This window comes from Tachysurus vachellii, chromosome 12 (genome assembly GCF_030014155.1).
Source record: "Tachysurus vachellii isolate PV-2020 chromosome 12, HZAU_Pvac_v1, whole genome shotgun sequence".
NCBI lineage: Eukaryota > Metazoa > Chordata > Actinopteri > Siluriformes > Bagridae > Tachysurus > Tachysurus vachellii.
The window spans coordinates 22132186-22146285 of record NC_083471.1 but is presented as its reverse complement, the minus strand read 5'-3'; the positions used below and the strand labels follow the sequence as shown (position 1 = coordinate 22146285).

At 38.7% G+C, this 14100-nt stretch overlaps 1 protein-coding gene across 1 annotated transcript in view; it reads left to right on the top strand.

The window, feature by feature from the left end:
* Positions 1-10504, top strand: part of traf2a (Tnf receptor-associated factor 2a) — a 47420-nt gene extending 36916 nt beyond the window's left edge. Inside the window, exon 10 of the mRNA XM_060884050.1 lies at positions 10355-10504. Within this exon, the coding sequence (XP_060740033.1) occupies positions 10355-10465 (111 nt within the window). The 3' untranslated portion in view covers positions 10466-10504. The remainder of the gene's footprint in view (positions 1-10354) is intronic.
* The last annotated feature ends 3596 nt before the right edge of the window (positions 10505-14100 follow it).

The window sequence follows — 14100 nt, the reverse complement described above, 5'->3', positions numbered from 1 at the left end:
ATAACAGTACATTTCAAGAATTTCAAGTACATTTTTATTTTAGAATAATTCACTTTTTAAAATGTTACTCTGCATAGATGAGCAGTAAATTTGCTTGGTCTAATCCATTTAAGTTACGTTTAATCTCTGAAATGGTCTCCGCCTCGGACAGCACATGCTGACAATCCTACATAACACAGTGAATGACATGGTGGAGGGGAAATCCTTTGTTCCTGATACAGAATAATGGAAACTGGACCATCAGCTGACCAGTGATGTCATTGGGGAAGCCCTGACCTCAGCCATGCTGAACAAAGCCAAGCTGGAATAAGTGTAGCAGCTGCAAACAGAGTTCAGTGGTGTCCCAGGCGTTGATCCCTAACACACACACACACACACACACACACACACAAACACACAAAGTGCATGCAGACACTATTATTAAGGAGGGAAGGACCATAATATCTTTTGAAAGTATTCCCCGTTGCATGAGACTGAATGAACGATTTCTGCAGTGAGTCAGCGGTAAGGATTTTTCACTTCAAATAATTCCCTTTGTTGTGTAGTTGATCTTCACAAAATTAAACACTCCTGGGACTTTAGTGTATTGTCATGCAACAGTCATTCTACTGCAAGTGTAAATGTTTGCATTTATCCGTATCTGTATCTGTATTCAGAACCTAAAGTGGACGTATCCTAAACTAGAAGACATTTTTTGATTTTAGTTATTATTTTTTATTTCTTTTTTTATCTTCAATACACTATTAAAACCAACCATTGTCCCTGGAATCACTAGATAAAACCCCAGCATGCTGTAGTGCAATAATGTCTATGCGTGTAGCAAATCGGTTAAATTGGTCATTTTAAAACTCAATGAAAACATGACGTTTTTGTACTGGCGTGAGATTTTAATTGGCTGATAATTTGTCAATTAACTGTTGATGTCGGGGGTACGGTGGCTTAGTGGTTAGCACGTTCGCCTCACACCTCCAGGGTTGGGGGTTCGATTCCCGCCTCCGCCTTGTGTGTGTGGAGTTTGCATGTTCTCCCCGTGCCTCGGGGGTTTCCTCCGGGTACTCCGGTTTCCTCCCCCGGTCCAAAGACATGCATGGTAGGTTGATTGGCATCACTGGAAAAATTGTCCGTAGTGTGTGATTGTGTGAGTGAATGAGAGTGTGTGTGTGTGCCCTGCGATGGGTTGGCACTCCGTCCAGGGTGTATCCTGCCTTGATGCCCGATGACGCCTGAGATAGGCACAGGCTCCCCGTGACCCGAGGTAGTTCGGATAAGCGGTAGAAAATGAATGAATGAATGAATGAATGAACTGTTGATGTCAAATTTACCTGAGCTCCCGTGCAAAGACTTAATGGAAATGTAAACCATTTGTAATAATTCAATGAATAATTAAAAAACAACAAATGCATTACGTACTTACTACTTTAATTAATTAACGATTCCCCAACCTATAAGTAACCTAACTTCTTGCTATTCTTTTATTATATCGAGTTGTTCCAAGGCACCAACTAGATCTAGTCTTAGTCTTCTTACAGTAGGTCTGTTTAATGTGAATGTATTTGCATTAAATGTCATAGATACAAACAGGCTGTTACTAAATGCACACAACTAGAAACCTAGCTGGACAATTAACTAGCTATATACTTGCTAATCAGATTCTCATTTAAATAAAAATAACATCTGAGTGATGGCCTGATATTTATGGCCAATCATCTATTAGCTGGCAATTTCCTTACGGAGAAAGGAAGCTAGCTTTACTGCAGTCGAGTTATCTGGTATTAGGTTCGTTTTAATTACGTAAATTTCGTCTAAATTTCAATGATGTCACTCTAAACTCTTCAGAACCATATGACCTAAACAGTATAGTTGTATAGTTTCAAGACAATAGTTTCTACAGTATTTAAGTCGTGGCTTAATGGTTAGAGAGTTTGACTCCTAACCCTAAGGTTGTGGGTTCGAGTCTCGGGCTGGCAATACCACGACTGAGGTGTCCTTGAGCAAGGCACCGAACCCCCCCAACAACACATGTGTTCACGGTGTGTGTGTATTCACAGTGTGTGTGTGTTCACTGCTGTGTGTGTGCATTTGGATGGGTTAAATGCAGAGAACGAATTCTGAGTATGGGTCACCGTACTTAGCTGTATGTCACGTCACTAACCCCTGTTTAATGGCTATTCTGTCCGACAGCTCCATTTCTCTCTAAGATCTAAGGAATCAAATGATTGCAAATTGATTTTCCAATCACAGGCAGAATGACAGAGACAGAGCTACGGAAAGCCTTGAAATATACCGCTGAGTGTCTTCCTACCTTCAGTAGGGACTGGATCGTCTCCCTCGTGAGTTCTGCTACTGTAATCAGTGCCGGATGTATGAAGCAGGATGTCCAGCTCCTTATAAATCATCCTCCCTGCTGCTGAATCTCAGAACCACACTGTCAACACTACGCTCCTGCTTACGTGCATCCGGACCACAAGCATAAACTCCACTTTATGTATAAAAGGATTTGGTTTCTTTAAAATTATTATTAAAATTATCCCAAGAAATCAAAAATTATTTTAAAAAAATGCATTTTTTGTTTTAGATTTCTTTGGTGGCTGCATTTTGCTTTTAAAATAAAGAAATAAAAGAACTAGAGATCATTTCTTCCCATGATTTTTAGGAAATTTGGGTGATGCAACTTCCTTTTGTGAATTATTATAACATTTTTCCTGAAAGTGGAGTGAATGTGTTCAGGGTTGAGTGAATATAGCAATACACTAAATTGTACAGTTTTAGCCTGTAACGGGATCGATGTCTCATAATAAAGGATATTTCAGATATAAGAGTTTAAAAAGGATTCACACAGTAATGCAAAAATCATATGATTTGTGAAGTGAAAGTGTATTTATAGCAGAATTGGCAAAGTATTGTGTTCTAAGTACTGTAGATGGATTTACGTTGATTTTTTTAACATTTGCATTTATGTTGTGGCGAAAGATTGAGATGAACCTGTAGTTGTGGTTAATAAATACAGCAATTCTTTCTTTTATTTCATGAAACCAATTTCAACCTCCTAACCATTTCAAATTGGTCCTCATTCAAAGTCATAGGACGCTAAACAGGACTGGAGGAGAGCATTAAATGCCATTTCTGTATACGTGAGCTCACAGATCGTTGTTACTGGCTAGTGTCACTCTGGTCCACAGGGAAGAGAGAGTAATGCCAATAATAAGAACCAATTATGCTCTCTCGGACTGCCAGACATGGACAGCTTTGGCACTGTGATGATTCAAAGGTCTTAAGGTCTGAGCAAATGCTTTACAAGTGCACCAAAAATAAATCATTCCTGTGAAAAGGAGTAATTGAAAGGAGCATACAGAAATACCTGGAGATAATGTTTGTGAAGAGGTGGTATGTCGGTATACCATTACTACCATTACATGGTTCAATCCTCAGCTTGGGTTATTGTCTGTGTGATGTTTCGGATTTGGGGGTGGGGTGTTGGGGCGGGGGTGGTTAGCATGGTTGCCTTAAAACTCCAGGGATAGGGTTCAATTTCCACCTTTTCCACCATTTGCATGTTTTCCCGTGCCTCGGGGAGACTTCCCTGGGTACTCTGGTTTTCTCCCCAGTTTAATGATGCTGTAGGTTGATTGGCATCTCTAAATGTTCTGTAGTGTAATAGACCGGCATCCTATCCAGGGTGTACCCTGCCTTGTGCCCTGAGTCCAAATGGATAGGCTTCAGGTTCCCCTCAACTCTAGTAGCATAAGTGGTGTAGAGAATAGATAGTTGGATCAATGAGATGTTTTAGGTTGTCCTGTAGGTTTCTTCCAGCTTGTCTGGTTTCCTCTTGCCTTCCAAAACATAAATGATAAATTGCTCCAAGGCATGAACGTGTAAGCATGTGTGGTACCATGTGATGGACTAGTATCCCACCCAGACGGTATTCCTACCTCACGCCATCTTTCCAAGGATAAGTGCCGGATAGACTGAGAAGGATATTGATGTATTGATGAATGAATTATATTTCTGAAATCTGGTGACAACAAAGGAACCTTTGGCATTGTTTAGCCCTTAACATGATACATAACATGATACATGTTTTTAAGACTACATCGAACCAAATATAGGAAGTTATTTTATATGAGCTAAAGCCGTGACATATTTACTTAGGTTGGGGGGTTTTGACCAAAGAGTGGATAATGTCACAGCCAGTGCAGCAGAGGGCAGTAAGATCTGCAGAACAATGACAAGGACAGACACAAAGCCCCATCAGGCGTGGGAGGGGAAAAAACATGACCCCTCTAATTATCAGTCTATCGACCCGTGTCTAATAGGATTTGAACTATCCAAGTCTCCCATTTATAATCGCACTTTCAGTGTGTAATGAATGTCTTTTCTGCTTTGTCCATTAAATATCCCCCTCATTCCTACTACACAAACTGTAGCAGTTTTCCTGGCATTCGCTGGTGGAAAACTGGCCGTGGAATGATGTGTTGAAATGAAGAAGCAAGAGACTTGTCTAATCAAACAAGAGGCTCAATGTGCTGTTTTATTGGATAACAATGATGAATTGCCTTATTAAATGATGAAGTATGCTTGTGTGTGTTATTCTCTCGCTGCTAAAGTGAGCTGCTGTGATGAATCTAAACATGGTTGTTGCCTGCTGTGAAAAGACAGCAAACTGCTACACCAACCCCCTCATCGCCTCACATCCAGATCCCACGCACTCAATTCTCTCCCACACACTAATCCATTCATATGATGGATTAATTTTGACGAAAGCCTGGAGTCTGAAGCTTTCCATATGCCCTGCACAGCTTGTGGCCTGTGATTGCCATCTTCACTCACTGATATCATTGCCCTTGCTAACAAGCCATGGTGTGCCCACGATATTCACTTCTCTTCCTGTTTTTTTTTTTTCCAAAAGAAGTTTCTTTGTAAATGGAGACACTTTTTTATTATGATGTGATGACTACAAATTTCTTTTAATAAGGAGAAGGCCATTACATTAGCAGCACTGAATCTTAATGGTTTGGGAGATTATTGGGTTTCATTTGAAAGAATAAATCTGCTTTAAAGGGTAAAGAGCTATAAAATATCTTTATATTACAGTCAACCAAATTGGATTTTTATTTTTTTATTTTTTGCTTCAGTGAAAGACAGATCTAAATTGATCTTTTAGCTGTGTGAACACAAAATTTAAGATTTTTCCAAATCAGATATAAACCTTCATATGCGAGCATTGGTTATTGGTAATAAGGATTCTGGTCAACTCACATGAACTCACATATTTTAGACTTATTTACATTACCAAAGACAAATCAGATTTTCTACCTTAATGTAGTGCAGATCTGATTTTTTCAGTACTGTGTGGACACAGAAATCTGATCTGGATCCATAACCAATAAATGACCAAGCACATGCATGAGAGCGCTCAGACAAAAACTCACTCTGACTCACTCACTCATTTTCTACCGCTTATCCAAACTACCTCGGGTCACGGGAGCCTGTGCCTATCTCAGGCATCATCGGGCATCAAGGCAGGATACATCCTGGACAGAGTGGCAACCCATCACAGGGCACACACACTCATTCACTCACGCAATCACACACTACGGACAATTTTCCAGAGATGCCAATCAACCTACCATGCATGTCTTTGGACCGGGGGAGGAAACCGGAGTACCCGGAGGAAACCCCCGAGGCATGGGGAGAACATGCAAACTCCACACACACAAGGTGGAGGCGGGAATCGAACCCCGACCCTGGCAGTGTGAGGCGAACGTGCTAACCACTAAGCCACCGTGCCCCCCTCAGACAAAAACTCATGTTTCTTTTTCCTGACAGAAGTCAATAAAGACAGCGAGAAAAATAAATGATTTGTATAATATTTGCGGAATTGTCCAGTTCAAACTCAACTGGAAGGAACCTACTATAAGACCTGCTGAAGAAAAAAAATTGAGCAAGAAATTGTGCACATGTGTTACCTTTCCAAAAATGAAGGCATTCACATTAAAGACAGAAGGTTATGATTGTGAATTTTCATGATCCACAGATCTATTCTGAATAAAGAAACCGAACCGGGCGGAGAAGCTTGTAAAAGGAATGTAGCATCGTATATCACATCTGATAACAATGAGCGCTCAGCCAACCTTCAGAGCTTTTCCGTGAAAACTTTTCCTCTTGTTAAAGCTCACTTTTCCACTACTGTGATCTATTATCTCACAAATTAACATTTTTTGTTGTTTATACTGCATGTCAAACTACACATGATGTTAGTGAATGTTAAAATCAACAATCCAGGGTTTTTCTAAACTAACAACAGATACTTAACTTACATCAGTATAGCAAGTGACGGCATGACAGATGATTATTCACTTACTATGTACATGTGTGTGCGACAGACTTAGAATTACATCAATAAAGAGACAGAAGGACAAGCAAGATTTAAGCAGATTTATTTCCTTACTTCTTTGCAAATTAGTTATGACAGAATAAAATCCAAACATTGGGTTGCAGTTAGCATGTTTTACTAATCTGCCTATAAAGCTAGTTATATGCCTGCCATGTAAAATAACTATATAAACCCAAAACTAAAGTGAGGGGTGTAAATCGCATAGTGTGCTGTAGGGTATAATTGTTAGCTGCTTTTATTTTCCATAAACTCTGGAGTGCACTCCAAAAAGCGACAAACTACAAGTGACACAAACACACGGGAACAGCAAAGTCTGTAAACTCAATACACTAGCTGTGTAAACAGTGAATCAGGACAAGTTAGACATAAAGTGCACCCCATATCGCATACTGTACTTAGGCACTGTGCTTTGCGACATAACACATAGTTCATAACACATAGTGTAAGTGCACAGTACATCATTTGGGACACATAGCGGTTCACAGAGTTTGAGTTGAGTTACTCTCTGAAACAGGTGGCCATGGTCTTTATATCCAGTCTGAGACTCAATCAGTGAAAGAACTCCACCTGTGTTCCATTCACACTGCCGGAATTAGGAGCTGGTCTAATTAGGTGGAAGTCTCTTGTCTGGCTCTTCAGCACTAATAAATGCCTCTTGAGCAATCTTTATGGCTTTTGAAGTATTCTCAATGATTAATTTATTAGCAAAAGTGTATAGAATGCACACTGACACACAGTGTTGACTTTAAACTAGATTCACTTGGAAACATCGGTTTAAAAATGCCTTTTTGTGTCTCTTTTTCTAAGCAGGTCATGCTTACCGGCTCCAGTATTTCATACAACTCAGGCTGTACTCCTGATTTATGGCCGTCACTAGTAGTTAACGCAGCTTGTGCCGTTAAACACAGAACTGAAGGTGATTAGGGAACAGGTCAGGCTCTGAGATAGTGGGCTTTATACAGAAACTGGGTTATTCCCTGGAGATTATCCAATACATAATTATGCAGAAATGGCTCCATCTGGTTAGTGTCCTCTCTGTGTGTACTGCACGTCCTGTAATGGACACTTAGCACAAAGTCTAGTCCGTGAGTTCAGATTATTCCCTCAGCTAACTGGAGAGTGATTGTGGACGTGCCAAAGTTTGGAGAATTAATGGGTAGACAGATTTGGGAAAAGAGACAGATTGGAAATTAAATCGCAGTGCTTTTACTCAACGTTCCCCAATTACATTAGTTCCTACCTGCAGTTAGCTCCGATTTCCTGTTTGACATACAAATCTTGTTAATATGATCCTGTCATATGCGATGTCTATTAAAAATAAAGCGATATTACAAAGAAAAATAAAGCTAGGAAGTAAGTAATAATGCAACATCATTGATGAGCTAGGTTAGTATATGTTGCTGGTACAGTTAGCATGCTTTGCTAATCTAGCAATACAGCTATTTATAAGCCTAGCATGTAACATAACTATGTAAACCAAAAACGAGAATAAGGGATTTAAATCAAAGACATAAATAGAAGACATCACTAATAGAGAAGGAGACAGATGGGAATTTATATGTTATAATTTGAATTTATATTTATAAGTTATACTTTTCTAGAGCAGCAGCTCTGACAGTGACAGTGCCAGATATAAAGTTTGTAGCTCAACTAGCTCAAGTTTTATATTAATATGCTCTTTCTATGTTATAGTTTCCACAGTAATAATTTATTTATATTGATCATGTAATCTAAAAATAAATAATAAATCGGGTAAAGTATTTTCCTTAATTTATCAACATCATAAACAGTATGGTGTGCCAGGGTGTATCCTGCCTTGATGCCCAATGACGCTTGAGCCCGTGACCCGAGGTAGTTCGGATAAGCGGTAGAAGATGAATGAATGAATGAATGAATGAATAAACAGTATGGTCATTAATTTTTGTAAGTTTTATGGAAGGAGCCTCCAATGTCAGTGCTTTCTAACAGTTTTCTGTCACAGGAAAGTCACCAGGATGGAAAAACGTTCTGCTTTCTTAGTAACCTGTTGCTTATTATTTTCCTACTGCTGCATTTCCTCTATCAAGTTTTATTCCTTATTTAACAAGGATGAAGGTGGAGCTTCAGTTATAACTACTCTATTTTTAAATATTTTCTTGATTAGGAGCCATAAACTCCAATTCTGTTAATGTTAATGTACTTCTAGAAGATCAAAGTGGTCATGTTTCACAGTTCTCACCAAAAATGGTCCCATTTCCTTTAACACACAGCAGGCAGGAGAAGGTTTTTTTTGTAATTGCCAAGCTACCTACTGCTTAAAAAGATCTTGACGTCATGTTCCTTAGTAAAATATACTCAGAACAACTTCTTGTCGCTGGGAATGAACACGTTTGCAGCAGCAGCTCGTCCTTGGCAACGTAACACAGACAGACCTCCTGATAATATTTTCCACCTGGAAAGTGTGAGACATGTCGGTCCATCTGGTTTGAGGGTTTCTTTGTGCTTTGAGCTTTACTGCAATCTGGAGGCTGGCATTACGAAGCACTTAAACCCTCTTCCACTTCAATTTACTATTAAAAAAACAAATAGTAAAAAGCTTAAAAAAAGCTTTTATGTTAGCATACATGTAACACTTTATGTTGAGTAACCAAAATTCCCTATTCTCTTCTCTCTTCTGTCTTTTTTTTTGCAAACGAGGCTGCAAACGTTTATCTAATGCACGTGTGCCTCTGGGGATGCTTATCTTAATACTCAATAATACAAAGCGTACTCCTGTAGTGCGAGAGGCTTCTGAATGTGATGTTTTATCGCTTGTGCATGTGTGAATGAAAAGTCCAACAAAACACTTTTTTTGCCTAGCTTGATAAACGGAAGACTTCATCCTGTGCATATAGCTGTCTAGATGAACATGAAAAACAATATAATGAGTAGAATATCAAGTCTAGGCATGAAGCATTCGGATTCTTGATGAATGACTATCTGTACTGGTCTCTAAGAAAAAAACAAAACACTTTATCTCCCAGGCTTGTGCTTGTTTCAACAAATTATCACACAGATACTGTAGTTTTTGACCTATGAACTACTGCTGTACTCATAAAGACGGTTTTGTGTTAATCCCAGGACTTGTTCCAGCACTCTTAGTACCGTTCGCCTTGTTACATAATACAGTTTTTTGATGATTTATAATCTGGTGTCACCCAGAAGAAGATAGGGTTCTCTTTTGGGTCTGGTTGCTCTCAAAGTTTCTTCTTTTTGTCATCTCAGAGAGATTTTCCTTTCCATGTTGTCTCTGGTTTGCTCATGAGAACATTAATTCTACCTCCACATTTCTGTAAAGCTGCTCTGTCCCTGTGTATGTGTACAGTATGTAAATAAAACTGGATTGAATTAAAATTTTGCTGGCAAGAATGATCATTGATTAAAGGACACAAGACTTTAATGTAGTTTGAATGTAGTCTCATGGCTCTGCTTCATCCCAGCTAGATTACTCAGGAGTGTTTGCTGCAGTCAGGACATTTGATTTTCAATGATAATATATTTTTACATTTATGGCATTTGGCACATGACCTTATCCACTTACAGAAGAGTTTTTGAAGTTTCTATCAATAAATACATCAATACTGGTTCACTGGGTCACACACTAAGAATACCATCAGTCATACCACTTGTTTGAAGATAGCCATTGAGTCAGTTGATTGGACATCTAGGGGAAGTTCATTTCACCACCTCAGTGCCAGGACAGAGAATAATAAATCTTGGGAGAAAACCTTTGGCAAGGTTTGACACACTAATTCACATCCAAGAGAAATAGCTTCACAACTATTATATATATTTTTTTGTTCTCTGAACACACAGTTCTTTCTGTTTCAGTGCAGAATATCCAAAATGGAGGACGTGCTAGCTTTCTTCTTCTTCTTCTTCTTCTTCTTCTTCTTCTTCTTCTTCTCCTCCTCCATTTTCTGTAGTGCTTATCCTCCACAGGTTTGCAGCCAACCAGGAGTCTATCCCAGTGGACTCGGAGCACAAGCTGGTATGAACACCCTGGACATCACAGGACACAGTCACACACTACAGACAATATGGAGATACTGATCAGCCTACAACACTGTCTTGGACTGGAGAGAAACCTGGAGTGCCAGGAGGAAACCCCCAAAGCACTGGGAGAAAATGCAAACTCCACATAGAGCAGGAATCAAACACCTGACCCTGGAGGTGCCAGGCAGATGTGTTACCAGATGTGTCAGCTTTTTTTTCATTGGCTATGATCAATGCATTAGCAAGCAGCCATAGAATATTTTCCTCATTCTTACTTAATATTGCTAGCTACAGCTATACTGCTAATTTAAATGTATTTTTTTTTCCAAAAGCTTATTTCCTTATCCCATCTTAGTCAAGCCACAACTCCACAAGGAGACACAATATATTATTAGACACATGTAAAAAAAGTAGTAAAACTTCTTAAATCAAGTATTTAAGTGCACTTATTTAAAGAAATATTTAGACTACAATTTCAAATTATAGATACAAATTCTTTAAAGTTAAAGGAGAAACGTATAAAATCTTACATTCCTGTCTTGATTTGGTAAAATATTCTAGTTTACATTTATTTAAAATAAAAGTACAAGAAAGATTCCCAGAAGAAAAAGAATTTAGAAAGAGTTTAGTTTTACTAAAGAACCAAGGAATTTATATAAACATTAGCCAAGGCTAACTAACAACAGCTTTATTCCTCTCAAATGTTAGCTAGCATGATGACTCAGCATAACATAATAGCTAGCTGACACGGAACAAACTGCTTCGGTAAAAACAAAGTGTACATAGCAACAGAGAGGTTGCAGTGATAGGTATTCGGTCTCATTCTCACTGTTAGGTGTTAAGGTTTAGATTAAACCTGAAGCTGTCTGATGTTAAAAGTGTACTTACGGGTATTGAATTGTATGATTATAAAGTAATGTGTTTGAAAATGTAGTGAGAGTGTATGGGGGTAGAGTTTGTTTTTTATTCCTTTTGCAATGAGTTAAAAATACTTAAAGATAAAGAAAATTGCTGTAACACATTCTTTGAAATTTGAAGAGTGAAAGCATGGAAGCATGAACTAATAGAAAAGAAGAGGATGGGCTTTAATAACTTTATACCTAAAAAAAACCTGCAAATTATTAACTAGCAGTCAAACCAGATTTTGTCTGGCTAGCTAGCTAGAGTTCACAACATTCCATACTAAATCCTATTCATCCAAATTAAATTCAGTGAAATGAAAACAATGCCTTTATCAATGTGATCGGAGTGCTGAGCTTTAGCTATTTGCACAGACCTAAGTCTCAAAAGAGATGCGTATGGCATTTGTGGTCATTAAAATCCTTCTATAATGTGTCACAGACTTGATAAGATCTTTGCAGAGCGTGAGGTGTGAAGTCTGGAAGTGAGCACAGATTGGTGGTCCACTGGGAGCTTCAGTTTCCACATGTGTGTGTGCTGCTGATTAAGACTACAGTGGCTCCATTGAGCCCTAACATCTCCACTTACCTCAAGCCAACAGCTCCTGACAGCACGCTGCAGTTCTAGAGGGACGCTGATTAGGACAAAAGACGGATCAAGATGCTACATGGTCTAAATGACTTTATGCTCAGTCAAAGTAGAACGGAAATTTGATGGGAATTAATATATTGTAATTGTACTGTAAAGAGACTGGATAATCTGGAAAGGGATTTTTTTCAGGGGCAGTTTGTTATTTAAACTTAAGTCTTTAAGGTGTCAGGTTCAATCCTGAGCTCAGGTTACTGTGTGTAACACCTGAGTTTAACGTGTTCTCACATCTGCCCGGGTTTAGTCAAAGTTCTTTGGGTTTTCTCATATCTACTAAAAACATGCTGGTAGGTGGATTGAAACCTTCCCTAGAGTGGAAACTGGAATTGGAAATGATTTCTAGGTTAAATGTTTGTGGGTGGATGATACCCTACGATGGTCCTATCAAGGGTGTGTTCCCAAGTCATGCTCAACATTTCCAGAATAGGTTTCTGATCCACAGGATCTTGAGCAGCTACTGAAGTTGAACGAATGAATGAATAAATACACAATAATGAATTTAACTTTTTTCTCCAGAAGCCAAAAATTTCATTTCTGTTTCTGACTGTTTCGTTGTGTCCATGTTCAGCATTGAATGCCCCAATCCACAGTGGTGCTTAATATGAAGCTTATATGAAAGTAGATCCTCAGTGGTTTAACAATTTTCCTAAGTGTTTCTGTTTTTACCTAATCTACTAGCGGCATTGTTGGATTTGGTAGCTTAAGCCGCGTTCGCACTGAAAGTCTTAATGCTCAATTCGGATATTTTGCTCAGATCTGATTTTTTTGTTTGGTTGTTCACATTACCTTTTAAAATGTGGCCTATATCAGATACCAGTGTGAACTGTTTGCTGTTTCGAACTGACCCGCATGCGCAAACGAACAATAACAATGACGTCACACGCAGCACGCTGTTGCGCTAAAGTTGGCGAGGTTATGGAGCATTCTTTCTTTCTAAATGTTTGTGTAATGGCAGCACAGAGAAGCAGTGTTTTGCAAATTTTTGAATGTCGAGGGCAACTTTTGATTATTTGATCCATTTTGTAGGCGTAGTCACGTTTGTGTCCGTACTCGCCGGCGCATAATTGTGACGAATGTCGATGTAGATTGACGTAAAAGTCGCATCAAATCCGCCTTGGTTGTTCACACTGCGGCCACATTGGAAAAAAATCAGATTTGGGTCTGATTCAGGACCACATATGGAAGTGGTCTGAATCTGATTTGAAAAAATCAGATCTTGGCTAGATTTGAGTGTTCACACTACTCCTGAAGAAGTCTGACCTGGTCACTTGACCCCAAAAAAGTCAGATTTGGGCCACTTTTACCTGTAGTGTGAACGTGGCCTTAGTGTTTAAAATGTTAGACTATTGATCAGAAGGTTGTGAGTTCAACTCACATGTCCACCAAGCTGCTATTGCTGGGCCCCTGAGCAAGGCCCTCAACCCACAGTTGTTTAAAATGAGATTAAATGTAAGTCGCTCTGGATATGGGTGGCTGGAAATGCAATGCAATATATTTATAGAAAATTTCCAAAAGTTGTTTTTTCACACAAAGCTTTTTATCTTCAAAGTAAATGGTGACATCAAACCCATTTCTGCTCTCTGAGATGCTCCAAGTGCTTGTTCTAAAACATCTCAAGTTTTATTTTCATCCACTAAAATTCTGTGTAAGATTATCCAACAGAGGGAAGAACACATATCTCACACTGAAAGTCCTGACTCATTTTATATCAGACTTAAAACAAGAAAACGACAAAAAATGTGCTTATACTGATTGAAAGTAACTGAAAAGTCAATTTCACGCCAGTGTGCTCCAGGAAAGGGTTAATCCTAGTAGCAATATAATATATATTAGTTGTGGTTACAGTTGAGTGTGAAAATGTTTGCCCCTATTGGTTCATGGTGAAATAACCCCAACAGAACAGGCAAATAACTAATAGAACCGTTGCTTGTAATGATGAAGGAAAATGTATTATTTATATTAGATTTTTTTTTTCAAAGTGAATGCAATTGTCATATACATGTCTTTAAAAAGCAATGAGGATTACAGCTTATGTCATAATGCATATGGGAAACATTTTAAAGTACTTCTTTAGATGTCCGCTTAAGCACCTGTTGCATTTATCCAAAAAGGATCAAGTGATAGAGTGATTTGTATCCGAAGAA